Source organism: Nerophis lumbriciformis, linkage group LG24, assembly GCF_033978685.3.
Source record: "Nerophis lumbriciformis linkage group LG24, RoL_Nlum_v2.1, whole genome shotgun sequence".
Lineage (NCBI taxonomy): Eukaryota > Metazoa > Chordata > Actinopteri > Syngnathiformes > Syngnathidae > Nerophis > Nerophis lumbriciformis.
The window spans coordinates 29,927,736-29,955,000 of NC_084571.2; the positions used below are offsets into that span (position 1 = coordinate 29,927,736).

The window sequence follows — 27,265 nt, forward strand, 5'->3', positions numbered from 1 at the left end:
AGGGTGGCGAGAGCCTTAAACGCCCACCAGAGGGGGCAAGATGTTGTTTAGCGAGTGATAAGTTCCCCACGTTTCGGGCCACTTAATTAGGTACCACCGAATGCCACTGGGATAGGCTCCAGCACCCCCCCACCCCTGCGAACCCCAAGATGTTGTTTAGCAAGTGATAGTTAGGGTTAGAGTTAGAGTACCCTAACCAATTATTTTTCTTTATGCCTAACCCTAACCCTTGGTCGCATTGAGGGTGGCAAGAGCCTTAAACGCCCACCAGAGGGGGCAAGATGTTGTTTAGCGAGTGATAAGTTCCCCACGTTTCGGGCCACTTAATTAGGTACCACCGAATGCCACTGGGATAGGCTCCAGCACCCCCCCTGCGAACCCCAAGATGTTGTTTAGCAAGTAATAGTTAGGGTTAGGGCTAGGGTACCCTAACCCTAACCAATTATTTTTCTTTATGTAACCCTTGGTCGCATTGAGGGTGGCGAGAGCCTTAAACGCCCACCAGAGGGGGCAAGATCTTGTTTAGCGAGTGATAGTTAGGGTTAGGGTCCCCTAACCCTAACCCTAACCCTTGGTCGCATTGAGGGTGGTGTGAGCCTTAAACGCCCACCAGAGGGGGCAAGATGTTGTATAGCGAGTGATAAGTTCCCCACGTTTCGGGTCACTTAATTAGGTACCACCGAATGCCACAGGGATAGGCTCCAGCACCCCCCCTGCGAACCCCAAGATGTGCTAGGGTACCCTAAACCTAACCAACAATTTTTCTTTATGCCTAACCCTAACCCTAACCCCAACCCTAACCCTAACCCTAACCCTTGGTCGCATTGAGGGTGGCGTGAGCCTTAAACGCCCACCAGAGGGGGCAAGATATTGTTTAGCGAGTGATAGTTAGGGTTAGGGTTAGGGTACCCTAACCCTAACCCTAACCCTTGGTCGCATTGAGGGTGGCGAGAGCCTTAAACGCCCACCAGAGGGGGCAAGATGTTGTTTAGCGAGTGATAAGTTCCCCACGTTTCGGGTCACTTAATTAGGTACCACCGAATGCCACTGGGATAGGCTCCAGCACCCCTCTGCGACCCCCATACGGGACAAGAAAACGGATGGATGGATGGAATGCCATCCAATATAATACAATGCAAACAGTGTCAATCTCAACTCTTGCCATGGATCCAACTCATTAAACATTGTGCAGGTGTACCTAATAAAGCGTCCACAGGTAAAGTGCTCCATTCCACTGTATTTCACTGTAAATGTCCATTATTACTATTGTGTATAAACCAAATTCACCTCAATAAAAAAATTAAAAAAGCCTGAAAAGAGGAAGTGGATGTTTTTTTTTTTTAATAGAAGGGGCACACAAGCACCACCAGGAAAACGCTTTTAATGTATAAAGTTAAACCTTTATTTTTTTTTGTATTATTATAGGCATTCGCTGTACATAGCTGTGAACTCTTTTATATTGTATTGACAGAGATCTCGTCATGGATAAGAATGCAGAAAAACACAAAGTCGTTATTACAAAATTGAATGATAGATTTTACATTCACATTAAAAGGGGCCTTTATTACGAACCCCCAAACCAGTGAAGTTGGCACGTTGAGTAAATGGTAAATAAAAACAGAATACAATGATTTGCAAATCCTTTTAAACTTATATTTAATTGAATAGACTGCAAAGACAAGACACTTAACGTTCAAACTGGAAAACGTTGTTATTTCTTTTGCAAATATTAGCTCATTTGGAAATTGATGCCTGCGACGTGTTTCAAAAAAGCTGGCACAAGTGGCAAAAAAGACTGAGAAAGTTGAGGAATGCTCATCAAACACTTATTTGGAACATCAAACGGGTGAACAGGCTAATTGGGAACAGGTGGGTGCCATGATTGGGTATACAAGCAGCTTCCATGAAATGCTCAGTCATTCACAAACAAGGATGGGGCGAGGGTCACCAGTTTGTGAACAAATGCATGACCAAATTGTCGTAACAGTTTATGAACAACATTTCACAACGAGCTATTGCAAGGAATTTAGGGATTTCACCATCTACGGTCCGTAATATCATCAGAAAGTTCAGAGAATCTGGAGGAATCACTGCACGTAAGCAATGATATTACCGACCTTCGAACCCTCAGGCGGTACCGCATCAAAAAGCGACATCAGTGTGTAAAGGATATCACCACATGGGCTCAAGAACACTTCAGAAAACCACTGTCAGTAACTACAGTTTGTCGCTACATCTGTAAGTGCAAGTTGAAACTCTATTATGCAAAGCCAAAGCCATTAATCAACAACACCCAGAAACGCCGCCGGCTTTGCTGGGACTGAGCTCATCTAAAATGGATTGATGCAAAGTGTAAAAATGTTCTTAGGTCTGATGAGTCCACATTTCAAATTGTTTTGGGAAACTGTGGATGTTGTGTACTCCGGACCAAAGAGGAAAGGAACCATCCGGACAGTTATAGGCGCGAAGTTCAGAAGCCAGCATCTGTGATGGTATGGGGGTGTATTAGTGCCCAAGGCATGGGTAACTTACACATCTGTGAAGGCACCATTAATGCTGAAAGGTACATCCAGGTTTTGGAGCAACATATGTCAACGTTATCATGGACGCCCCTGCTTATTTCAGCAAGACAATGCCAAGCCACGTGTTACAACAGAGTGGCTTCATAGTAAAAGAGTGCGGGTACTAGACTGGCCCGCCTGTAGTCCAGACCTGTCTCCCATTGAAAATGTGTGGCGCATTATGAAGCCTAAAATACCACAACAGACTGTTGAACAACTTAAGCTGTACATCAAGCAAGAATGGGAAATAATTCCAGCTGAAAAGCTTCAAAAATTGGTCTCCTCAGTTCCCAAACATTTACTGAATGTTGTTAAAAGAAAAGGCCATGTAACACAGTGGTAAAAATGCCCCTGTGACAACTTTTGGCTGCCATAAAATTCTAAGTTAATGATTACTTGCCATAAAAAATGTAGTTTCTCAGTTGGAACATTAAATATTTTGTCTTTGCAGTCTATTCAATTGAATATAAGTTGAAAAGGATTTGCAAATCATTGTATTCTGTTTTTATTTACCATTTACACAATGTGCCAACTTCACTAATTTGGGGTTTTGTATATTTGGTTGAACACAATTCTGCTTGTTCGTGTTGTGGCATGTCTGTTTTTGTCCTTTGTTAGAAGGCGCATTAGGACCACACCGTGATGGAATAATTTGCAAAGCGGTAGAAAATGGATGGATGGATGGACGTAAAAAAAAACAACTTGCAATGTAATTAGAATCAAGTTTTTATTTTCCAAGAATAAAGCTGAATTTTTTTGCGAGTGAATGCCAAATATTTAAATAAAGTTGTGATTTTACTTGTGTAAAATTAAGTAACTAATCTAAGAAATCAAAGGTTTTATCATCAAAATTAGGAAACTAACGACTTTATTAGTTAATGACAGGTATCCTTTTTTACTTGCAAGTCTACAACTTTTGTCCTCATCAACATTTGGTCAAAATAATTACGTTTTTCCAGCAAAAGTATGACTTCACTTTCATAAAATGCATTCATGCCCAATATGGACTAATAAATATATATATATATTTTAAGCATTTTGGTTTCATACCAGTAATATTATGACTTTTTTACTCAAATGTAAGTGTGTCTTATTCTTGCTTTAATTACATGTTTTACTTTGGTAAAAAAAAAAAAGGTGCTTTATTCATGTAAAAGTACAACTTTTTTTCTCATAGATTTACAACTTTTGGTTTGTAAAATTATGACTCTATATTTGTTGTATTAGAACTTTTTTGGTCTCCAAAAAAACTACCTTTTTAAAAAAAAAGTAAAATTACAACTTTTTATAATTTTTTTTTTGTTTGCTTTCAGAAAATGACCACTTTAGTAATGCAAAATAAAGATAAAGTGACTTTCCCTTTGTTATATTAGGCCTTTTTTTGGTTAGTAAAATCACACCTTAATTGTTTACATACAATTATGATTTTATCCGTACAATTTAGGTAAAATTTTATGGAAGTATCTGTCTTGGCATTATTGATGTGATTGATGAAAGTGGACATTCAACTAATATGGTAAGCCTCTTTATATGTATTTTGTTTTTACACGTTATAATTTTTGTAAAAAAACTTCTTTATTCATAATTTTTATTTTCATATTTTATTTATTCATTCATTCATTTATTTGATTATGTGCGTACATGTTTGTATTACGAAAACTGACAATAAAAATACTTTAAAACAAAAAAAAACCAAAACAATATTATTTGATGATAGTGGACATTCAACCAATATGTTAAGCCTCTTTGTATGTATTTTGTTTTTACATGTTATAATTTTGATTTGTATTTACTGTTTTAATTGGTTTTACCCTTTAAAATTGTTTTTAATCTTTTTTTTTTTTTTTTTGGTTTTATATTTAGTTATTTTTTGTTTTTATTCAGTCATTGGTGGAGCTAAGGATAATATTTGAATATTGTTTTTAATATTGTTGTGCAGCACTTTGGAAACATTTTTGTTGTTTAAATGTGTTATATGAATAAAGTGGATTGGATTGGATTGTATTGATAATCTGTGTAAAAAAACTTCTTTATTCATTATTTTTATTTTCATATTTTATTTATTTATTCATTTATTTTATTATATGTGTACATGTTTGTATTAAGAAAACTGACAAAAATACTTAAAAAAAAACCCAAAAAATATTATGTAAAATAAAGACAGAATAGCTTCTTTTTTTCATTAAAATGTGGTCTTTTATGTAGTGAAATTATGAATTTTCTTGTAAAATTTTGACTTAAAATTTCCCTTTATTCTACTAGTATTACAGTTTTTATTCTTCTAGAATGACAACTTTATTCCTCCAAAATTGCAAATTTAGTTGGAGTAAAATTCTGAATTTTCTCGTAGAAATACAGCTTTATTCCCTAAATATTAAGAATTTTTTATTCTTTTCACCGTGGCCCTAATACCCCTTTTAATTAGCATGGGACCATTTTGGCACCTTATATAATTTTCTAAAGGAAGACATTAGCTTTGTTAATTTGCATGTCAACTAAACATGTACCAAATCGACGGGTAAATGTTTTAATTAATTAAAAAAAAAAAAAGTACAATAAGGAGATATCTCTTTGTCGTCGCAGTCTACAGGTTACATTCAGTCAGTCGGTTTCTTGCCTATTACATATTTGCTGCAGGACAACAAAGCAAATGTACAACGCTTTACCATAGAGGTGTAACTTGACCTGCTGTGAACTAAACGAGTTTATTCATCTTGAAAGACGACGCGTGCATGCCTGCTAGTAGAAGCTGGAGCTGGAGGAATAGAACGTGAGCCTTAAAGTCTAAGAGCGCTGTAACAAAACTACACACTGTACGCTGCAGCAACTTTGCTTAAATGAACTGAAAGGAGAACCCTTAGCAACACGGACTAATCGTATATTGAGAAGCGTTGCGTATACATACTGCTGGAGGCGGAGCTTTGCCTGCGGGGGGGAAATGCACCTGCAAACAAGCAGGGACGGAGGGGGCGGGGGGGCTGTCTATTTTTGGAAGTGCAGCAGCGAGGACAGAGATGACGTGCAATGCTGCAGAGAGGGACGGAGGCGTTTCGTGGATGGGAGGGCGGGACGTTGTGGGCAGGGCTAAGACATGTCCACTTCTCTCTCGATGCCCACATATTTGAGGGCGTCGGCTTGGCTGTATCTGCGGGAGGAAGCCAAGAATCGCAGTTAGTTTGCAGGATTTCCGAGGAATACCTCCAAAAAAAATAAATAAAAAAAAATACATACTCCAAACTATTTCTAGATATTTTTCTTTCTGGTATTAAAAAGGCAACAAACCAAACTCTCAGTGAAAAATGAGGACCGTCTGCAAATGACAAGCGCCCCCTTTGGGTTGTGTTCAAAATGCTTTCGAAGACATGCTTGCACACATATAATACTATATATACTGTAGGGTTGTCACGATAGCAATATTTTGGTACCAGTACCAAAATGTATTTCAATTAGAGATGTCCGATAATGGCTTTTTTGCCGATATCCGATATTCCGATATTGTCCAACTCTTAATTACCGATTTCAAAATCAACCGATACCGATATATACAGTCGTGGAATTAACACATTATTATGCCTAATTTTGTTGTGATGCCCCGCTGGATGCATTAAACAATGTAACAAGGTTTTCCAAAATAAATCAACTCAAGTTATGGGGAAAAAATGCCAACATGGCACTGCCATATTTATTATTGAAGTCACAAAGTGCATTATTTTTTTTTAACATGCCTCAAAACAGCAGCTTGGAATTTGGGACATGCTCTCCCTGAGAGAGCATGAGGAGGTTGAGGTGGGCGGGGTTGCTTGTTAGGGGGTAGCGGGGGGTGTATATTGTAGCGTCCCGGAAGAGTTAGTGCTGCAAAGGATTCTGGGTATTTGTTCTGTTGTGTTTATGTTGTGTTACGGTGTGGATGTTCTCCCGAAATGTGTTTGTCATTCTTGTTTGGTGTGGGTTCACAGTGTGCCGCATATTTGTAACAGTGTTAAAGTTGTTTATACGGCCACCCTCAGTGTGACCTGTATGGCTGTTGACCAAGCATGCCTTGCATTCACTTGTGTGTGTGAAAAGCCGTAGCTATTATGTGACTGGGCCGGCACGCAAAGGCAGTGCCTTTAAGGTTTATTGACTTCTCCCTACGTCCGTGTACACAGCGGCGTTTTAAAAAGTCATACATTTTACTTTTTGAAACCGATACCGATAATTTCCGATATTACATTTTAAAGCATTTATCGGCCGATAATATCGGCAGCCAGATATTATCGGACATCTCTAATTTCAATACTTTGATACTTTTCTAAATAAAAGAGACCACAAAAAATGGCATTACTGGCTTCATGTTAACAAAAACTCTTAGGGTACATTAAACATATGTTTCTTATTGCAAGTTTGTCCTTAAATAAAATAGTGAACATACTACACACCTTGTCTTTTAGTAGTAAGTAAACAAACAAAGGCTCCTAATTTAGTCTGCTGACATATGCAGTAACATATTGTGTCATTTATTATTCTATTAATTTGTCAACATTATTAAGGACAAGTGGTAGAAAATGAATTATAAATCTACTTGTTCATTTACTGTTAATATCTGCTTACTTTCTCTTTTAACATGTTCTATCTACACTTCTGTTAAAATGTAATAATCATTTAATCTTCTCTTGTTTTGATTCTTTACATTAGTTTTGGATGATACCACAAATTTGGGTATCGATCCGATACCAAGTAGTTATAGGATCATACAATGGTCATAATTTAGGTCCTCAAGTGTCCAAGGATGTATTTCCTGAGTTTAAAAACATAATATTCATTTAAAAAAAAAAAAAAAAAAGATTTTGTGATGCTAAAAAACATAGACGTAATCATAGTAGTATCGACTAGATGTAGATCCACTCATGGCGTTTGTTTACATTGTGATGCCGAAACATGTTTAGCTATTCCTCGTCCTGCAGGGATGATACTTGTAAGAAACTTACTTTATTTGTCGCCATGGAGGCGAGGATTTTTAGAAGCGTTATAGTACCAAATATGATTCATTAGTATCGCGGTACTATACTAGTACCGGTATACCGTACAACCCTAATATACTGTATATGTGTGTATGTAATAAACAATTTTATAATCATTGGACTAAGGCTATTCAACTGACCGCCGGGGGCCAAATCTGGCCCGGGATTGACACCATACTGGTCCGCAGGTTCAGTTCAAAACTTGGGAGATGAACATTTTTCCAGCAAATTCCTAAAACCCCTAGAGTGCTCCTTTTGTAAAGAGGAACTTGGACCACTGTAAACACATTGACAGATCCTTGCGTTGACATTTTAACCTTGCTAATAACATACAACACACAGGTCCAACCTTGTGATTTACATAACTAAGGCGTTCCTCAAGGTTCCCCTACAAGTCCTCTCCTTTTTGATAGTAATACGTTTTTTTCATAATGTTATTTATGTAACTAAGATAATGCTGTGGCTAGTTTACTTCAGATGCAGTCAGTAGTAGGTTAGTTATACTAGTGGTGTTCCTCGAAGTTCCACTTTAGGTCCTCTCTTTTTCATCATTTGGTTTAGCACTGGTGGCCCCTGAGTTCAGTTAAAAAAACTTCTGAGAGACTCACATTTTAGATGGTGATTTTTAAGAAAGTGCTGTCATAGAGATGATCTTTGACTAGCTTTTTTTTGCAAAAGGTCCTTAAAAACAGCAGAGCGCTCTTGTAACTCTGACAGAATAAATAGACCAAAATTAAATGTCTACTGTAGAGGATGCTGGTTCTACGCAATTTAGGAAATTGAATTGATAAAAAAGGGAGGTCCTAAACTTTCTGGAATCGGGACAATTTAGTGAAATGTCCCTGCATTAGGAAAATACTCATTGACTTAAAGTCAAAGTTAAAGTACCAATGATTGTCAGGTGTTGTGAAATGTGTCCTCTGCATATGACCCATCCCCATGTTCACCCCCTAGGAGGTGAGGGGAGCAGTGAGCAGTAGCGTATGCCACGCTCGGGAATCATTTGGTGATTTAAAACCCAATTACAATCCTTGATGCAGAGTGCCAAGCAGGGAGGTAATGGGTCACATTTTTTTAAACAGTCTTTGGTATGACTGTTTAAACTGCCCTGGAACTCACAACCTTCCAGTCCCAGGGCAGACACTCTAACCACAAGGCCACTGAGCTGGGCAATTATGGACAATTAGCTGCCATATTTTGCTTGATGTTTTTCAACCAATTTGGCCCAAATTATTAATATTACACACATGCTAGTCAGTCCCCTAACGTTGTGTATAAATTTCGTGGTAACTTGGGTAGAGTTACAGTGGATGTTTCACGGAGCGCATTGAGCTTTATCAGCAATTTCAAGTCAATCCTACTTAATACAGAGACACAGTTTGTGCTTTAACAGCTCCACCATGTGGTGTATTTGTCAGAAAAGTGATAGTAGGGTGTGCATGTCTTGACAGATTGATACCCTTTTGTATGAAGCGGTTCAGGAGTATAATAGATCAACCATATGAGAGTCCTCATTTCTTTCAAATGACTGTACTTGCCAGACCACTAGAGGGCAGTGTCCCTTCAACTGTTAGCCAAAGTATACTTTTTAATACTGGTTTAGTCCAGGGGTCGGCAACCCAAAATGTTGAAAGAGCCATATTGGACCAAAAATACAAAAAAAAAAAATCTGTCTGGAGCCGCAAAAAATTAAAAGCCATATTACATACAGATAGTGTGTCATGAGATATAAATTGAATTAAGAGGACTTAAAGGAAACTAATATGACCTCAAATATAGCTACAAATGAGGCATTATGATGCAATATGTACATATAGCTAGCCTAAATAGCATGTTAGCATCGATTAGCTTGCAGTCATGCAGTGACCAAATATGTCTGATTAGCACTCCAACAAGTCAATAACATCAACAAAACTCACCTTTCATGCACAACCTTAAAAGTTTGGTGGACAAAATGGACAGAAAAAGAAGTGGCATAAAACATGTCCTAGAAAGTTATACATGTAAACAAATTACGGTGAGTTCAAGGACCGCCAAAATTAGTAGGACAAAACGGCGCTCGCCAAATACTCGAATCAGTGAAGCATGTATATTATAAACAGTGTGCTTTATAACAATTAGGGAGGTTTATGTCATGTTTGTCCTCCTACAGAAACCATATTAAAACAAAAAATAGATTGTTTCCCCCTCATCTTTTTCCATTTTTCATACATTTCTGAAAAAGCTCCAGAGAGCCACTAGGGCGGCGCTAAAGAGCCGCATGCGGCTCTAGAGCCGCGGGTTGCCGACCCCTGGTTTAGTCAGTATATTTAAAGGTTTCTCATGGCACTTAGCCATTACAGAGTGTTTTTTTATTTTTCTGTGTTGCGGTTCCATATGAAAGACACTAAGAGACATTTTCTAGAGCAACTTATAGGCTCCAGCTCCCCCCGCGACAAGGGACAAGTGGTAGAAAATGGATGAATGGATGGAACTTAGGAGGTACTATTAGAGCCATAAAAGAGACAGCACTGCAAAAACTGAAATCTAAGTAAGATTAAATATCTCAAATAAGGGTGATATTTGCTTATTTTCTGTCTGATAAGATCATTCTTCTCACTAAGCAGATTTTATGTTAGAGTGTTTTACTTGTTTTAAATGTTTTGGTCCTAAATTATCTCAGTAAGGTATTACAGCTTGTTGCTGAGATTTTATGACCTATATTGAGTAAAACATGCTTGAAACTAGAATATCAACTGTTGCAAAGCTGTGTCATCAACACTCACAGTATATATAAAACTACTTTTTTTTAAAGTAATCACTTCTTATTTCAAGCATGAAAAAAAAAAAACATGACTGACACATTTGTGTGTCATAATTAAAACAGATGACAGCCAAATGGACTTTGCTGTTTTATTTTCAATGAAACGATAGAAAATACGTACTCATATAGTAGTACAGTTGGCACAGTACAGTAAACTAGTTAATAAGGTTAATATTTAAACATGTCAAGCAATTTTGAATAGAAATAGTTCATGCACATTCTGATAAAATCTTCAAAATTACAATTAAAACAATTTTTGGCCGGGGGCCGGGCTGTATATATGCGCACTAATTGACTGAGAGAGCACGCACTTGGCGCGATGATGTCATGTTACCGATGGAAAAATGCATTTTTAGACAATAAGATTTGCCTGAGCGGCTAGTAGACCCCGAGAGTAACCTGGGGCAAGATCTCCTCCGCAACCCGGAGATGGCACTCCACCCTTTTCCGGGCGAGAACCATGGACTCGGACTTGGAGGTGCTGATTCTCATCCCAGTCGCTTCACACTCAGCTGCGAACCGATCCAGTGAGAGCTGAAGATCCTGGCCAGATGAGGCCATCAGGACCACATCATCTGCAAAAAGCAGAGACCTAATCCTGCAGCCACCAAACCGGATCCCCTCAACGCCTTGACTGCGCCTAGAAATTCTGTCCATAAAAGTTATGAACAGAATCGGTGACAAAGGGCAGCCTTGGCGGAGTCCAACCCTTACTGGAAACGTGTCCGACTTACTGCCGGCAATGCGGACCAAGATCTGACACTGATCATACAGGGAGCGTACCGTCACAATCAGACAGTCCGATATCCCATACTCTCTGAGCACTCCCCACAGGACTTCCCGAGGGACACGGTCGAATGCCTTCTTCAAGTCCATAAAGCACATGTAGACTGGTTGGGCAAACTCCCATGCACCCTCAAGGACCCTGCCGAGAGTATAGAGCTGGTCCACAGTTCCACGACCAGGACGAAAACCACACTGTTCCTCCTGAATCCGAGGTTCGACTATCCGGCGTAGCCTCCTCTCCAGTACACCTGAATAGACCTTACCGGGAAGGCTGAGGAGTGTGATCCCACGATAGTTAGAACACACCCTCCGGTTCCCCTTCTTAAAGAGAGGAACCACCACCCCGGTCTAGGGATGTCCCGATCCGATATTTGGATCGGATCGGCTGCCGATATTTGCCAAAAATTGCGTATCGGCAAGGCATGGGAAAATGCCGATCCAGATCCAGTTTAAAAAAAAACTCCGGTCCGTGTTTTCCAACGCACCTATTTAAATAATACATTCCACTTTTCTGCTGCTCCGTAATTTCCGTTCCGCATTTTCCAGCACACCTTCAACACATCCACAATTCTCACGCAGTTGCTTTTAGCTGCTGGCATTACACGACAGGCTCTTCTCACTCTTTCCTGTGTCTCCCTCTCACAGACAGCGAGCGCACCTTCTTACACACGTCACATACTGTCACGTCATACGTCACATACGTATACGTCCTCTCCCAGCAGAGAGCGAGGTAGCGGGGTAGCGGCATGGCTAACGTTAGCTGTGATGCTAGCGCAGCCGCTAATGTACGCACCTGCTCAAGCGTCCTCTGCGCACGGCAAATCTATGCCACGCACAAAATCTAATAAAAAAATAAGCGCATAACAATTTTCGACACACGGACACGACAGAGACAACAGTTTTCGTCATCATTGTTCAAATATTGTGACGTCTGTCGAGATGCTTATCTCCATTCGGTGCCACACGTCCAGACTCCACACCATCAAAATGGCAAAAATTTCCACATCAACACTGTATGAAAAAATTAGTGATTTTTTTAGTTGTGATTTCCTTCTCTGCATGAAAGTTTAAAAGTAGCATATATTAATGCAGTATGAAGAAGAATGTTTTAATGTAGACATGCAAGCCTTGAAAGAACATTTTGAAAATCAAGACTACATTTCCTGCAAATGGGTGCATTTCTACCCTATATTTTAACTTTAGATTTATTCTCATATCAAACTCTTTTGGCTGTCTTTTTGACACTTACATCCGGCGCCCCCCTCCACACCCTGGATTATAAATAATGTAAATAATTCAATGTGATTATCTTGTGTGATGACTGTATTATGATGATAGTATATATCTGATAGTATATATCTGTATCATGAATCAATTTAAGTGGACCCCGTCTTAAACAAGTTGAAAAACTTCTTCGGGTGTTTCCATTTAGTGGTCAATTGTACGGAATATGTACTTCACTGTGCAACCTACTAATAAAAGTCTCAATCAATCAATGAAAACACATAGAATCACCATACTGCTGTGATTATATGCATCAAGTGTTCATTCAAGGCTAAGGCAAAATATGATATACTGTATATCGTGTATCGCAATATGGCCTTAAAATATCGCAATATTAAAAAAAGGCCATATCGCCCAGCCCTAGTTCAATGATGCCATTTCTGTTTGTCATGTATAATTTTGTCTATTTTGTGTTTATCCTTGAATAAACAGGTCAGTTTCTTGTTACCAACCATTGTGTATTATTCAAACTCCCCTAATTCAGCTGGCTAGTTGTTATCAAGAGTACTAAAACCCTTTTCAACATGATTCTGACAACTAAGTAGGCTAAATAACTTTAAACTTTAATACATGCTCGGATAGGCCAGTATCGGGATCGGAAATGCAAAAACAATATCGGTATCGGATCGGAAGTGCAAAAACCTGGATCGGGACATCCCTACCCCGGTCTGCCAATAAATAAAAGTTTCAATCAATCAAAGAGTGTAACGTGCATCTTAGCTGTAGTTTTAAATACCAAATTTGCAGGTGTTGAAATTGCCACGTAAAATTGCATGTCTATAGAAAATCCAATGTCAATTGGCATTGAGCATCAAGCACATTTTGAAAGGTGAGCCTTACTGTATTTTAGAGCGCCATCGTGCAACAAGGTATCAAAATATGGCACCGTTCGATTTTCCGTGAATCGGCACCTGGCCTATAAAAGTACAAAATTTGATACCCATTCCTTGTTGTATCGCACTTGAATGTACATGTTGCTTGGAAAAAACCTGTCCTATAAAACTAATTTTAAACTGCATTGACATTTCGCTGCTCTTTTACTCCCCCTGCTGGTCAGTGGACTCACACCAGATGCCTTTTAATGACTGGCCCTGCATTTCCTAAAAGCACTTCTCAACCTGATGCCTCACCTGTAGTCAAAGAAGAGCTCCTCCCCCTGCATGATAGCCCGCTTGGCAAAAATTCCGATGCGGTGGTCTCCGTTTACCATCACCACTGCAGAGTATGCAAAAGTCCACCTTAAAATTCCACTCTAAAACCTCCACTGGCCTCAATGCCGAAAAACGTACCTTTGGCGTAGCAGTTGGGATTGACCGAGTGATTGGCGAAGCGGATTTTGTTGCCCTTCCTCGTGGCGTCCACCACAAAGTCTGCATAGAGGAAGTCGGTAAGTGTCTTAACATGGCGACTTTACGGCAACTCTAAAGGCGGAAGCGCAAAGACTACTTGCCATTGTTCAGGTTGAACAGGAAGCTGGACATGTACTTGTCGTAAATTCTGCCTCGCCGGTCCGCCTCGTCCTGGGAGATGAGCTGAAATAATATTTTCAACAAACATTTTAACCAGTCATACGCTAATGTTACGCTGCATTCAAGGTTTCTGGGAAATCTAAGGAGTCAGTTGAACACAAACAAAAAACATGGCTAGCAACTTTGATCTGCTAGTATCTTGTTTGCATAGTGATACTGTAACTAGGCAACCAATACATTTTGAAAAATATTAGCTATTGATGCGTTTCAACTATCCAAAGCTGGCACTATTAGGTACCAGTGTTGACTAACGCATTACTTTGTAACGCCGTTATTTTCGGCGGTAACTAGTAGTCTAACGCGTTATTTTTTTATATTAAGTAACTCAGTTACCGTTAATACATGATGCGTTACTGCGTTATTTTTTATGTAGTATCGGATAGAAACAGACGATCTGAGTGTGTTTTATTGGAGCGCTGCGGTGTCGTCCTTCTGTGTCACATGGAAAAGAAAAGGCTCACTTTGTGTGGGAGGGGGCGGGGCGGTGGCGTTTTCTGTGTTTACATTATGGCGAAGTCGAGTTTCTTAACATGGAGATATTCTCACTACTTTTCTTTTGTCGAGCACAAAGAAAAGAACATTTTAGTTAAATGTAAGTTGTGTCTTGGATCAAAGATCCCATCTACTGCCCAAAACAGCAATTCGAATCTGCTGAAACAGCTACAAAAGCAACAGGCTTCGACGAAGCTACTAAAGAGAGACACACTTCACCTCCACCTCCAACAGCGGCTGGATTTTAACGGAGGCACTGCTAGCCAGGATGACATTGATAGAGCCATTGCAGCGTATGTGCTAGAAGACATGCAGGCTATTTCTACAGTGGAGTCCCCCGATTTCAGGCAGCTGGACACAGTGGACTGTGAGTACATAAACATGGAAAGCGAGCTAAAGAAAACACTCCAAACTCTGCCTCTGCTCATCATTCAGCACTGGAGGTACACTGAAATAAATTGGCCCTTTGAAACATATCTTTGTCTTTGTGTGTTGTATATAGACCACATTGCTTAGCAGAGTTCAGTGATGCAAATGCATGTCATGTTGATCAACAGATTGTATTATTCTCCAGTGCAACAACAGTACTGAAATGAAGGCTAAAAGGGCATTAATGGCAGCCTTAAAAAAAAGAAAAAGAAAAAAATAAGTACCGGTAACTAGTTACTTTTCACAGTAATGCATTACTTTTTGGTGTAAGTAACTGAGTTACTTTTGTAATAAAGTAACTAGTAACTGTAACTAGTTACTGGTTTACAGTAACTAACCCAACACTGCTAGGTACTGTGCTAAGCTGATACCATAAACCACTGCTGGTGTAACCCTTGAGGATATTTTTTACTCTTCCCCCTTTCCCAATATCACCTTTTTCCCACCTTTTTTAAGGAGCGCCGTAAGTGGCTGATCCGTTGGCGGTCCCGTCTTGTCTCCCTGTAACGTATGTCTGCTCTTAGTGGGACTGTGCCGAAAATGTAATTTCAGTTCTTATGTGTCTTGTACATGTTAAAGAATGGACAATAATAAAGCATCCTGAATCCTGAAGATAGTGTTTTAAATTTAGAAAGAAAAATCATAATATGACCCCTTTAATGCGCCTTATAACCCGGTGCGCCTTTTGTATGAAAATAGACCTAACTAGACCCGCTCATTGGCAGTGCGCCTTTTAATCCGGTGCGCCCTATGGTCCGAAAAATACGGTATCCAACACTTCACTTTTCTAAAGTAAATCTGTACAGCAGATGTGGGCATGTACTTCAACAATATGATTTGCCTGAGTGGCTGGACAGGACAGACAAAAAAAAAAAGTTAATATATTTATATAAATATGTTTTTAAAAATCGATGAAAATTTGTTTTTAATTGAGTAAGAATTGTTACGAATAAGAATCGCGATTAATACGGAAATCTTTTTTTGTTTGTTTTACACCCGTATTTTCTGTGGCTCCAAAAGTCTGAATAAATTGATTCATGCATTGAACCATCTGGTCCTTAGTGTGGACAAGACCAAGGAGCTGGTCATCGATTAAGGAAGAGAATGACCCCGGTGGAGCCCATCAAGATCCAGGGCCGGTAGGTGGCAGTAGAAGTACCTGGGAGTCTCCTTGAACAGCAGAATGGACTGGAAGGACAACTGCAAAGCTGTTTACAAGAAGGGCATGAGCAGAATCTTTTTCTTGAGGAAGCTTAGGTCCTTTAATGTGTTCAGCAAGCTGTTGGAGATCTGTTATCAGTCTGTTGTGGCCAGTGCCCTGTACTTTGCAGTGGTTTATTTGGGGGAGCAGCACCAGCAAAAGGGACTCAAACCGGATTGACAAAATGATTCGGAAAGCCGGCCAAATTATTGGCACGCAGTTGGAGGCGTTTGTGTCAGTGAGGGATAGGAGGACACTGGACAAACTGCTGGCCATCATGGACAATCCTGCCCACCCACTCCACCAGACGATTGAGGGACAGCGGAGTTCATACTCCAATAGGCTCCTTCAGCTTCGTTCCCACAGTGTTCGATTCAAGAACTCCTTCATTCCGCACTCCATCCAGCTGTATAATCACTCGCCATACAGCAATAGATGATATCTATCTATTACCTGACACCTTCTATGTTAGCTACTTCTCTTTGTTTTTAAAGTCTATTTTCTGCTGGATTTACTCTATATTTTATGCTGCAGCTGTCACACATACGGTAATATTGTACATGGTAATTGTTATATATTGTATATATGATATAGACATAATATATCAGTATATATAATATACTGTACATATATTATGTAAATATTAGGTATATATGTTATGTTTTATATCGCTATATTTAGTCTATTTATACCTGCATTGTCCTTTCCATCCTTACACTTTGCATCATTGTAACTGAGCTACTGTGTGGAACAATTTCCCTTGTGGATCATTAAAGTTTGTCTAAGTCTAAGTCTAAACTCTTCCCTGAGAGGCGTTACGCTGCAGTTTTTCTAAATCTGACGTTTCTGACTTTCTAGTTTCTCTCTCTCCGGAACGCAGCGCTAAAAAAAAAGAAAAAAAAGTGTGATACTAAGCCTTACCTCACCGCAATACTCGGAGATGAACTCATTCTTCTGCACGGGCTGTTTGATGAAGGTGCCCCATCCAGCGATATCCGACGGCGCCAGCAGAAGGTGCTGAGGGATATCAAATGTAAATGAAAAAGTGAATTTAAACTAATTCAATGTCTAGTTAAAGGGGAACATTATCACCAGACCTATGTAAGCGTCAATATATACCTTGATGTTGCAGAAAAAAGACCATATATTTCTTTAACCGATTTCCGAACTCTAAATGGGTGAATTTTGGCGAATTAAACGCCTTTCTATTATTCGCTCTTGGAGCGATGACGTCACGTTGTGACGTCACATCGGGAAGCAATCCGCCATTTTCTCCAACACCGAGTCAAATCAGCTCTGTTATTTTCCGTTTTTTCGACTGTTTTCCGTACCTTGGAGACATCATGCCTCGTCGGTGTGTTGTCGGAGGGTGTAACAACACGAACAGGGACGGATTCAAGTTGCACCAGTGGCCCAAAGATGCGAAAGTGGCAAGAAATTGGACGTTTGTTCCGCACACTTTACCGACGAAAGCTATGCTACGACAGAGATGGCAAGAATGTGTGGATATCCTGCGACACTCAAAGCAGATGCATTTCAAACGATAAAGTCAAAGAAATCTGCAGCCAGACCCCCATTGAATCTGCCGGAGTGTGTGAGCAATTCAGGGACAAAGGGCCTCGGTAGCACGGCAAGAAATGGCGGCAGTTTGTTCCCGCAGACGAGCGAGCTAAACCCCCTGGATGTCTTGGCTCACACCGTCCCTTATGCCACCGAAGATGATCAAGAGAAGAATATCGACACTAGCTTCCCTGGCCTGCTGACATCAACTCCAAAACGGGACAGATCAGCTTTCAGGAAAAGATAGCGGATGAGGGTATGTCTACAGAATATATTTATTGATGAAAATTGGGCTGTCTGCACTCTCAAAGTGCATGTTGTTGCCAAATGTATTTCATATGCTGTAAACCTAGTTCATAGTTGTTAGTTTCCTTTAATGCCAAACAAACACATACCAATCGTTGGTTAGAAGGCGATCGCCGAATTCGTCCTCGCTTTCTCCCGTGTAGCTGGCTGTCGTGTCATTTTCTTCGGTTTTGCTTGCATACGGTTCAAACCGATATGGCTCAATAGCTTCAGTTTCTTCTTCAATTTCGTTTTCGCTACCTGCCTCCACACTACAACCATCCGTTTCAATACATGCGTAATCTGTTGAATCGCTTAAGCCGCTGAAATCCGAGTCTGAATCCGAGCTAATGTCGCTATAGCTTGCTGTTCTATGCGCCATGTTTGTTTGTGTTGGCATCACTATGTGACGTCACAGGAAAATGGACGGGTGTATATAACGATGGTTAAAATCAGGCACTTTGAAGCTTTTTTTAGGGATATTGCGTGATGGGTAAAATTTTGAAAAAAACTTCGAAAAATAAAATAAGCCACTGGGAACTGATTTTTAATGGTTTTAACCCTTCTGAAATTGTGATAATGTTCCCCTTTAAGAGACTACTAATTGTTTGTACATTTACTAGAGCCAACCTAAGCAACTAAATATCCAATGGTGTTCTTTCCCCCCCCCAAAGTTTGACTTGGGTTTAGTGTCTTTTGTGTTTAATAGCTAAAGATTACCCGACAAAACTACTTCAGTTTTAACGCTCGACCACATCCCTAATTCAGAAGGAACCACAAAGCCCTGCTGTGTCCAGGTTGTGGGATTTTTTAGTACCTTTTTGAGACCCCTTTGGATGCTGCAATTCTTGCACGAGACCCCTTTGCTATCCCAGTGGTCCGCCGCGCCGCAGGTCATGCACAGATCCGGGTCGCACTCCCTGACAGCCAAGTAGCAAGGACACTGCTTGGTGTTACACTGTGTCTTACACCTGCAGCCCGGGAAGCGGTTCTGACCTGGAAAATAATAAAATAAACACATTTGGACATTAGGGCAAATCTCTTTTGAGCAAAAGCCACTTTTTAATGATGTTCTAACTAGAGATGTCCGATAATGGCTTTTTTGCCGATATCCCGATATTGTCCAACTCTTAATTACAGATACCGATATCAACCGATACCGATATATACAGTCGTGGAATTAACACATTATTATGCCTAATTTTGTTGTGATGCCCCGCTGGATGCATTAAACAATGTAACAAGGTTTTCCAAAACAAATAAACTCAAGTTATGGAAAAAAAAAATGCCAACATGGCACTGCCATATTTATTATTGAAGTCACAAAGTGCATTCTTTTTTTTTAACATGCTTTAAAACAGCAGCTTGGAATTTGGGACATGCTCTCCCTGAGAGAGCATGAGGAGGTTGAAGTGGGGGGGGGGGGGGGGGGGGGGTGTAGCGGGGGTGTATATTGTAGCGTCCCGGAAGAGTTAGCGCTGCAAGGGGTTCTGGGTATTTGTTCTGTTGTGTTTATGTTGTGTTACGGTGCGGATGTTCTCCCGAAATGTGTTTGTCATTCTTGTTTGGTGTGGGTTCACAGTGTGGCGCATATTTGTAACAGTGTTAAAGTTGATTACGGCCACCCTCAGTGTGACCTATATGGCTGTTGACCAAGTATGCGCTGGATTCACTTGTGTGTGTGAAAAACTGTAGATATTATGTGATTGGGCCGGCACGCAAAGGCAGTGCCTTTAAGGTTTATTGGCGCTCTGTACTTCTCCCTACGTCTGTGTACACAGCAGCGCTTTAAAAAGTAATACATTTTACTTTTTGAAACCGATACCGATAATTTTCGATATTACATTTTAAAGCATTTATCGGCCGATAATATCGGCAGTCCGATATTATCGGACATCTCTAGTTCTAAAAGTAATGTGTTCCTAAAGGCTGTTTATGAGCTAGGGGTGCACAAAGAAATGGATTCACATCCGAATCGCGCCTCTTATTTATCCCGATTCTAAATCGATTAATAATTTTCCAAAATCCATTTAAAAAAATAAAAATTTTTTTTTCATAAAAATCTATTTTTTAAAACACGTTTTAGGTCCTCCGTGTAACCACAAAGAGCTTTAATAACCTGTAACCAGTTTTGAAAACATTCCATTATAATTATTATACCAAATAATACATTGAGAGTATTGGTTTTACTCAAGAATCGTGTTGAATCGAATCGTCAGCCTAGGAATCAAAAACGGATCGGTGCCTAACGATTTTTTACTAGAGATGTCCAATAATGGCTTTTTTGCCGATATCCGATATTCCGATATTGTCCAACTCTTAATTACCGATTCCGATATCAACCGATATATATAGTCGTGGAATTAACACATTATTATGCCTGATTTTGTTGTGATGCCCCGCTGGATGCATTAAACAATGTAACAAGGTTTTCCAAAATAAATCAACTCAAGTTATGGAAAAAAAAATGCCAACATGGCACTGCCATATTTATTATTGAAGTCACAAAGTGCATTATTTTTTTTTAACATGCCTCAAATCAGCAGCTTGAAATTTGGGACATGCTCTCCCTGAGAGAGCATGAGGAGGTTGAGGTGGGTGGGTGTATATTGTAGCGTCCCGTAAGAAATAGTGCTGCAAGGGGTTCTGGGTATTTGTTCTGTTGTGTTTATGTTGTGTTACGGTGCGGATGTTCTCCCGAAATGTGCTTGTCATTCTTGTTTGGTGTGGGTTCACAGTGTGGCGCATATTTGTAACAGTGTTAAAGTTGATTACGGCCACCCTCAGTGTGACCTGTATGGCTGTTGACCAAGTATGCATTGCATTCACTTGTGTGTGTAAAAAACCGTAGATATTATGTGATTGAGCCGGCACGCAAAGGCAGTGCCTTTAAGGTTTATTGGCGCTCTGTACTTCTCCCTACGTCCGTGTACCACTCTGTACAGCGGCGTTTTAAAAAGTCAAAAATTTTACTTTTTGAAACAGATACCGATAATTTCCGATATTACATTTTAAAGCATTTATCGGCCGATATTATCGGACATCTCTAATTCTTACTCCTATTATGAGCTAACATCTCTTTCCAACTTTAAGAGAGAAATGGCACAAAAACGCTTACTTTTGAATTTGCAAAAAACCTCTTTCCTCTTACCTCATAACACCACCTGTAAATATTGCTATTATAGACCTTTCATGTCAAAGAGGCTGGTGAGTGATATTAACTAGGACCTCTGCTGGCAGATATGCCGCATTACATTTTTGCAGAGTAACATAACACCCTGCGGGAAAAGGCGGGGATGACCCAAACGCCTGGCCAACGGCCTACGTCTGAGGGGAAAAAAAGTGTCTGCAGCGGAACGCTCCCACTCTGCGTAGCTTTGAAACATTCCATCTGCCTCCATTGTTTATTCTGAGCTGTCGGGATCTTGCTGATGTTGGACGTGATGTTGTAAATCAGGCACGTTGCCCCGCCACGTCCCTTTGATTGCCTTCCAGGCCTTTAGAGCGCACACATTTGCTACTTCCCGTTTGGCCCCGGCTCACTTCTGCTACGGGAAAAAGGCGCTTCAGAGGGAGGGGAGAGCGACTGAATGGCCACATGTTGAAACGCTTCACGCCGAGCTTCCAAGAGGATAATAAAATGTATGTATCGCTGCAGAGATAATGCCTTATTATACATGCAGCTGTGTGTGTAAACCAGAGGACACTGTCTCCTCTGATGCTGCTTTAAGAATATACTACATCAGGGGTTGTGCACCGCAACTAATTTTATAATGGCTCGCAGCACATTTTAAAAATACTGCAAAAAAAACCCCCCCAACAAAACAAAAAAAGTGGAATAAAAGAAAACAGGTGAAATGTAACAAGAAAAAGTTAAAATGTTGACTTTAACCACACACAGCTACCATGCAGGCATTTTTTTCCCACCCTTACGTGGCGTTCGGGTCTGTGGGAGCAGTTTTCATTTTTTATTAAAAGAAAAATGATACAATTAATTAATTTTTCAAACTGAGACTCCCTGACTTTGTCTCATTTTCTGTGAAGAACATATATCAGAATACATATTTAATGACCACACACCATACACCCCCCGTACACATATTTATTACCGTATTTTTCGGACTACAAGTCGCAGTTTTTTTCATAGTTTGGCCGGGGGTGCGACTTATGTGTGAAATTTTTAACACATTACCATAAAATATCAAATAATATTATTTAGCTCATTCACGTAAGAGACGAGACATATAAAATTTCATGGGATTTAGCGATTAGGAGTGACAGATTGTTTGGTAAACGTATAGCATGTTCTATATGTTATAGTTATTTGAATGACTCTTACCATAATATGTTACGTTAACATACCAGGCATGTTCTCAGTTGGTTATTTATGCCTCATATAACGTACACTTATTCAGCATGTTGTTCACTATTCTTTATTTATTTTAAATTGCCTTTCAAATGTCTATTCTTGGTGTTGGCTTTTATCAAATAAATTTCCCCAAAAAATGCGACTTATACTCCAGTGCGACTTATATGTTTTTTTCCTTCTTTATTATGCATTTTCGGCCGGTGCGACTTATACTCCGGAGCGACTTATAGTCCGAAAAATGCGGTACATATAGGATGTCCGGGTCCACTGGACCCGGGGCTAATAGAAGTGTGGAAATTGATGTTCTGTGCAAACACACACACACACACACACACACACACACACACACACACACACACACACACACACACACACACACACACACACACACACACACACACAGCAGGCCTAGACAGGAGGAGGACAGAGTGTAGGTACACAGAACATCAGAGGGTCAAATGTGCGAGAAAATGAGAGCAGACAGTGTTGACAATCAATGTTGCAACCTTGTGTGGGAATCGCAGGTGCAGAAACACAAAAGAAGAATCCCTGTGGGATGCAGAAAGTGGCAGAAAATTTTTCTGTGCAACGTTTATATTGTTGTTACTCAGCCAGCGTTTGTGGGTCTGATGTACCCGTTGCATTTTGTGGCTTTTAATGCCTCACAGTCAAATACTAGTATGTTAAAATACTGAACAGATGTTTATTGGGATAAGGTAAACATCTGTTCAGTATTTTAACATAAAAGTGTTTGATTGTGAGGCATTAAAAGCCACAAAATGCAACGGGTCCATCAGACCCACAAACGCTGGCTGAGTAACAACAATATGAACATTACACAAGGGTTAAAGCAATAATTAAAAAATAAGTAATAATAAATCAAAATCAATGTTTTAAATTACTGATCTATTCAAGGCTCCAGTTACCTCACAACAAAAATGTTTACTTAAAAAATATTTGTTGGGGAAAATATTGCATATTTTGTGTTTGACATATAAAAAACTATGTTTTCTTCGACAAAAAGAGCATTAAAACAAATAAAACTTATAATCGATGGATGGATCTGAAGTTGATCTCGAGACTTAAGCGTGGTATGACTTTTTAAAAACACTTATGAGTAGGGGTATTTTGGATAGTCAAGAATTTAGTGGGATTTTTTTTTTGTTGAAACTGTCAATGCTCAAAAAAACAATACTCAATTAAAAGTTGCACTAAAAAGCTTTTTCTAAAAATTTGTATTCGGGACACCCAAAATATAAAATTTTTCGCCATACCTGACGCGCTTGCAATATTTGGTCACTATTTGTTCATGTTAAAGACCTCAAAAAAGCGTCGAAACCGGAGAATAATAACAATAATGTGTATGATTGTTATATATGTATAATCTGTACTCTTAAACTGGTCACACAAAATGGTTGATTATATGACCGAAATAAACTTATTTCATTCATTATAATACTACTAAAAAACAGCAATTTCAACAGGGCTTTTGCGGAACTCTGCATCGTACCTGCCGTACTTGCCCCGCTGCTCGGGCCCTGACTAAAATTGATATTATGAATTATTAACCTATTTAATGCTCCAATTACTTCACATCAAATAATCCACTTTAACATTTTTTGGGGGGGAAATATTGCATATTTTCTATTTTTGCCATAAAAACAGAGCTTTGACAAAACGGGGCATAAAACCTAAAACACAATAAAACATGTATATAGACCAGGGTTGTCAAACTCATTTTCATTGAGGGCCGCTTGTAACAATGAATGATATATGAATTTGCCTATGCATTTGATTATTATATAAATTTTTTTACATACACTGTATTTTTTGCAGTAAAAAATTAGCAACTCAATCACCAGAATTTTACTATAAAATGTAGTGTTTTTTGCAACATATTAGAGTAAATGGAAAAATGTTACCATCGTTTTTATTTTATTCTGGCAACTGAGCTGCCAATTTTTTACCGTAAAAAAATTGTGTTACTGCTTTACCATTAACAGTTAAAATAACAACCATAGATCTTACAGTAATAATACTGGCAGCTCAGTCGACAGAATTTCCCATAAAAAAACAGTTTTAGAGTTTTTTCAATTTACAGTAATATGCTGTAAAAACCATTGGAAATTTTACAGTGAAATGTATTGTCATTTTTACAGTGTACAATCTGATGGATAACTTGCTCTAGAACCATAAATCAGGCAGAAATTTAAGTATTTTAACAAAATAAAATGTTTGGAAAGTATGTGTGGGGTGGCGTGGCCTGCGGACCTGCAGCGAAGCGGGGTGTGTCAGCATCGGCGTCGAGATTAGTGACATGTGCGTAGATGACACAGCTGTGAGTGTTTGTCTGATCACCTGTCCCTCTGTTAAAGGCAGCAGTCGGGAAGGAGAGGAGGTTGTTGATGGTGGAGAACGAGCGAGGTAAACTCTAACATGGCTGAAAAGCACAGATTATCGCAAAATAAATCATTGTTCGCAAAGATGAACACGGCTGTCATGTGCGTGTCATTGGTGGTCCAGAGAACCCGGAGAAGCAAGACCTCCACAGTATGATAATAAATTTTTTGCTATATTGGATAATATTAAAATTTAAAAAGTATGCAATGTCATGCAGTACCTGCATTTTTTTCTGTTAAAATGGAAAGAATAAATACATTTAGTAAGAAAAGATAAAGTACTTTATTGACGCATATTATTTCCAGGCCTTTGCGGGCCACATAAAATGATGTGGCAGGCCAGATCTGGCCCCTGGGCCTTGAGTTTGACATCTCTGATATAGACAGACCTGAAGTTGATTTAGACATTCAAGCGTTGAATAATAAATAAATAAAAATTAACATATGCATATTTTAAACCGTTTTTATGACTGACACCCTTCTGAGTCCCCGGGACCAAACTTGGGGGGAGTTTTAAGGTTCCAAATAATCTATACATTGTATTGGTTTTGAAAATTAAAAATATCAAAAAGGCTCCCTATTACTTTGATTTTTCAGTGTGCGGCCCTCAGTGGAAAAAGGTTGGACACCCCTGCACTACATGGACAAATATATTGGGACACTACGTGACAATGGAAGGAAAAAGTGGAGTTGTTCCCAATTTTGCAGCTATAGCAGCTTCCACTTTCCACAACAATGTTTTCATCAATTTCTTCCACACCAAACTCTTCCATTCAGGCCTTTACGGACCTTACTTTGAAAACTGGAACCCTTCCCTCAAACTGTCACCACAAAAGTGCTTACACTCGTGTTCACACTGGCAGAACTTCTCGCAGAAATTCTGCGTTATCACGCACGGGCAAGTGCTGTCACACGGGTGGTCCGGGTGGTCACAAGGCTGGTAGTTGTACACCTGATTGGACGAGTTATCTGGAACGGCAGAATAAAAGAGGCTGTTTAAAAATAGCCTCGCCTGTGATGTGTCATTATGTAGGAAACGAAAATAACCAAACCTTTTTTTAGCTGAATCTTGGCCCATAACCTGCGTCATCCAACAGAAACAAACACAAAGTACATTTGTGAGCGTAGTTATAAATAGCTTATAGAAATTATAATTATATCATTTCTATTGTTATTCCAGCTATATTTCTAATGCAACCCTGTTAGTAATGTCTGAGATCCAACAGGGGCTCTTAGGCACAAACATTGATACAACGTTGATTATACATACAGTCGTGGTCAAAAGTTTACATACACTTGTAAAGAACATAATGTCATGGCTGTCTTGAGTTTCCAATAATTTTTACAACTCTTATTTTTTTGTGATAGAGTGATTGGAGCACATACTTGTTGGTCATAAAAAACAATCATGAAGTTTGGTTCTTTTATGAATTTATTATGGGTCTACTGAAAATGTGAGCAAATCTGCTGGGTCAAAAGTATACATACAGCAATGTTAATATTTGCTTACATGTCCCTTGGCAAGTTTCACTGCAATAAGGCGCTTTTGGAAGCCATCCACAAGCTTCTGGTTGAATTTTTGACCACTCCTCTTGACAAAATCGGTGCAGTTCAGCTAAATTTGTTGGTTTTCTGATATGAACTTGTTTCTTCAGCATTGTCCACACGTTTAAGTCAGGACTTTGGAAGGCCATTCTAAAACCTTAATTCTAGCCTGATTTAGCTATTCCTTTACCACTTTTGACATGTGTTTGGGGTAGAGATGTCCGATAATGGCTTTTTTGCCAATATCCGATATTCCAATATTGTCCAACTCTTAATTACCGATTCCGATATCAACCGATACCGATGTATACAGTTGTGGAATTAACACATTATTATGCCTAATTTTGTTGTGATGCCCTGCTGGATGCATTAAACAATGTAACAAGGTTTTCCAAAATAAATCAACTCAAGTGATGGAAAAAAATGCCAACATGGCACTGCCATATTTATTATTGAAGTCACAAAGTGCATTATTTTTTTTAACATGCCTCAAAACAGCAGCTTGGAATTTGGGACATGCGGGGCGGGGTTGAGGTGGCGGGTGTGTATATTGTAGCGTCCCGGAAGAGTTAGTGCTGCAAGGGGTTCTGGGTATTTGTTCTGTTGTGTTTATGTTGTGTTACGGTACGGATGTTCTCTCGAAATGTGTTTGTCATTCTTGTTTGGTGTGGATTCACAGTGTGGCGCATATTTGTAACAGTGTTAAAGTTGTTTATACGGCCACCCTCAGTGTGACCTGTATGGCTATTGACCAAGTATGGTTTGCATTCACTTGTGTGTGTGGAAAGCCGTAGATATTATGTGACTGGGCCGGCATGCAAAGGCAGTGCCTTTAAAGTATATTGGCGCTCTGTACTTCTTCCTAAATCCGTGTACCACTCCGTACAGCGGCGTTTTAAAAAGTCACAAATTTTACTTTTTTAAACCGATAATTTACGATATTACATTTTAAAGCATTTATCGGCCAATAATATCGGCAGTCCGATATTATCGGACATCTCTAGTTTGGGGTCATTGTCCTG

The 27,265-nt window shown here is 39.5% G+C and overlaps 1 protein-coding gene across 3 annotated transcripts in view; it reads right to left on the reverse strand.

The window, feature by feature from the left end:
• Window positions 1–3,826: 3,826 nt before the first annotated feature.
• ezh1 (enhancer of zeste 1 polycomb repressive complex 2 subunit) overlaps window positions 3,827–27,265 on the reverse strand; it is a 77,868-nt gene continuing 54,429 nt past the window's right edge. For all 3 annotated transcript variants that reach the window (XM_061981961.2, XM_061981959.2, XM_061981960.2), the window contains exons 13-20: window positions 25,751–25,779; window positions 25,542–25,667; window positions 18,748–18,926; window positions 17,007–17,102; window positions 13,885–13,966; window positions 13,724–13,804; window positions 13,565–13,649; window positions 3,827–5,706 (exon numbers count right to left, since the gene is read on the reverse strand). In XM_061981961.2, the coding sequence (XP_061837945.2) occupies window positions 5,646–5,706; window positions 13,565–13,649; window positions 13,724–13,804; window positions 13,885–13,966; window positions 17,007–17,102; window positions 18,748–18,926; window positions 25,542–25,667; window positions 25,751–25,779 (739 nt within the window). In that variant the 3' untranslated portion in view covers window positions 3,827–5,645. The remainder of the gene's footprint in view (window positions 5,707–13,564; window positions 13,650–13,723; window positions 13,805–13,884; window positions 13,967–17,006; window positions 17,103–18,747; window positions 18,927–25,541; window positions 25,668–25,750; window positions 25,780–27,265) is intronic.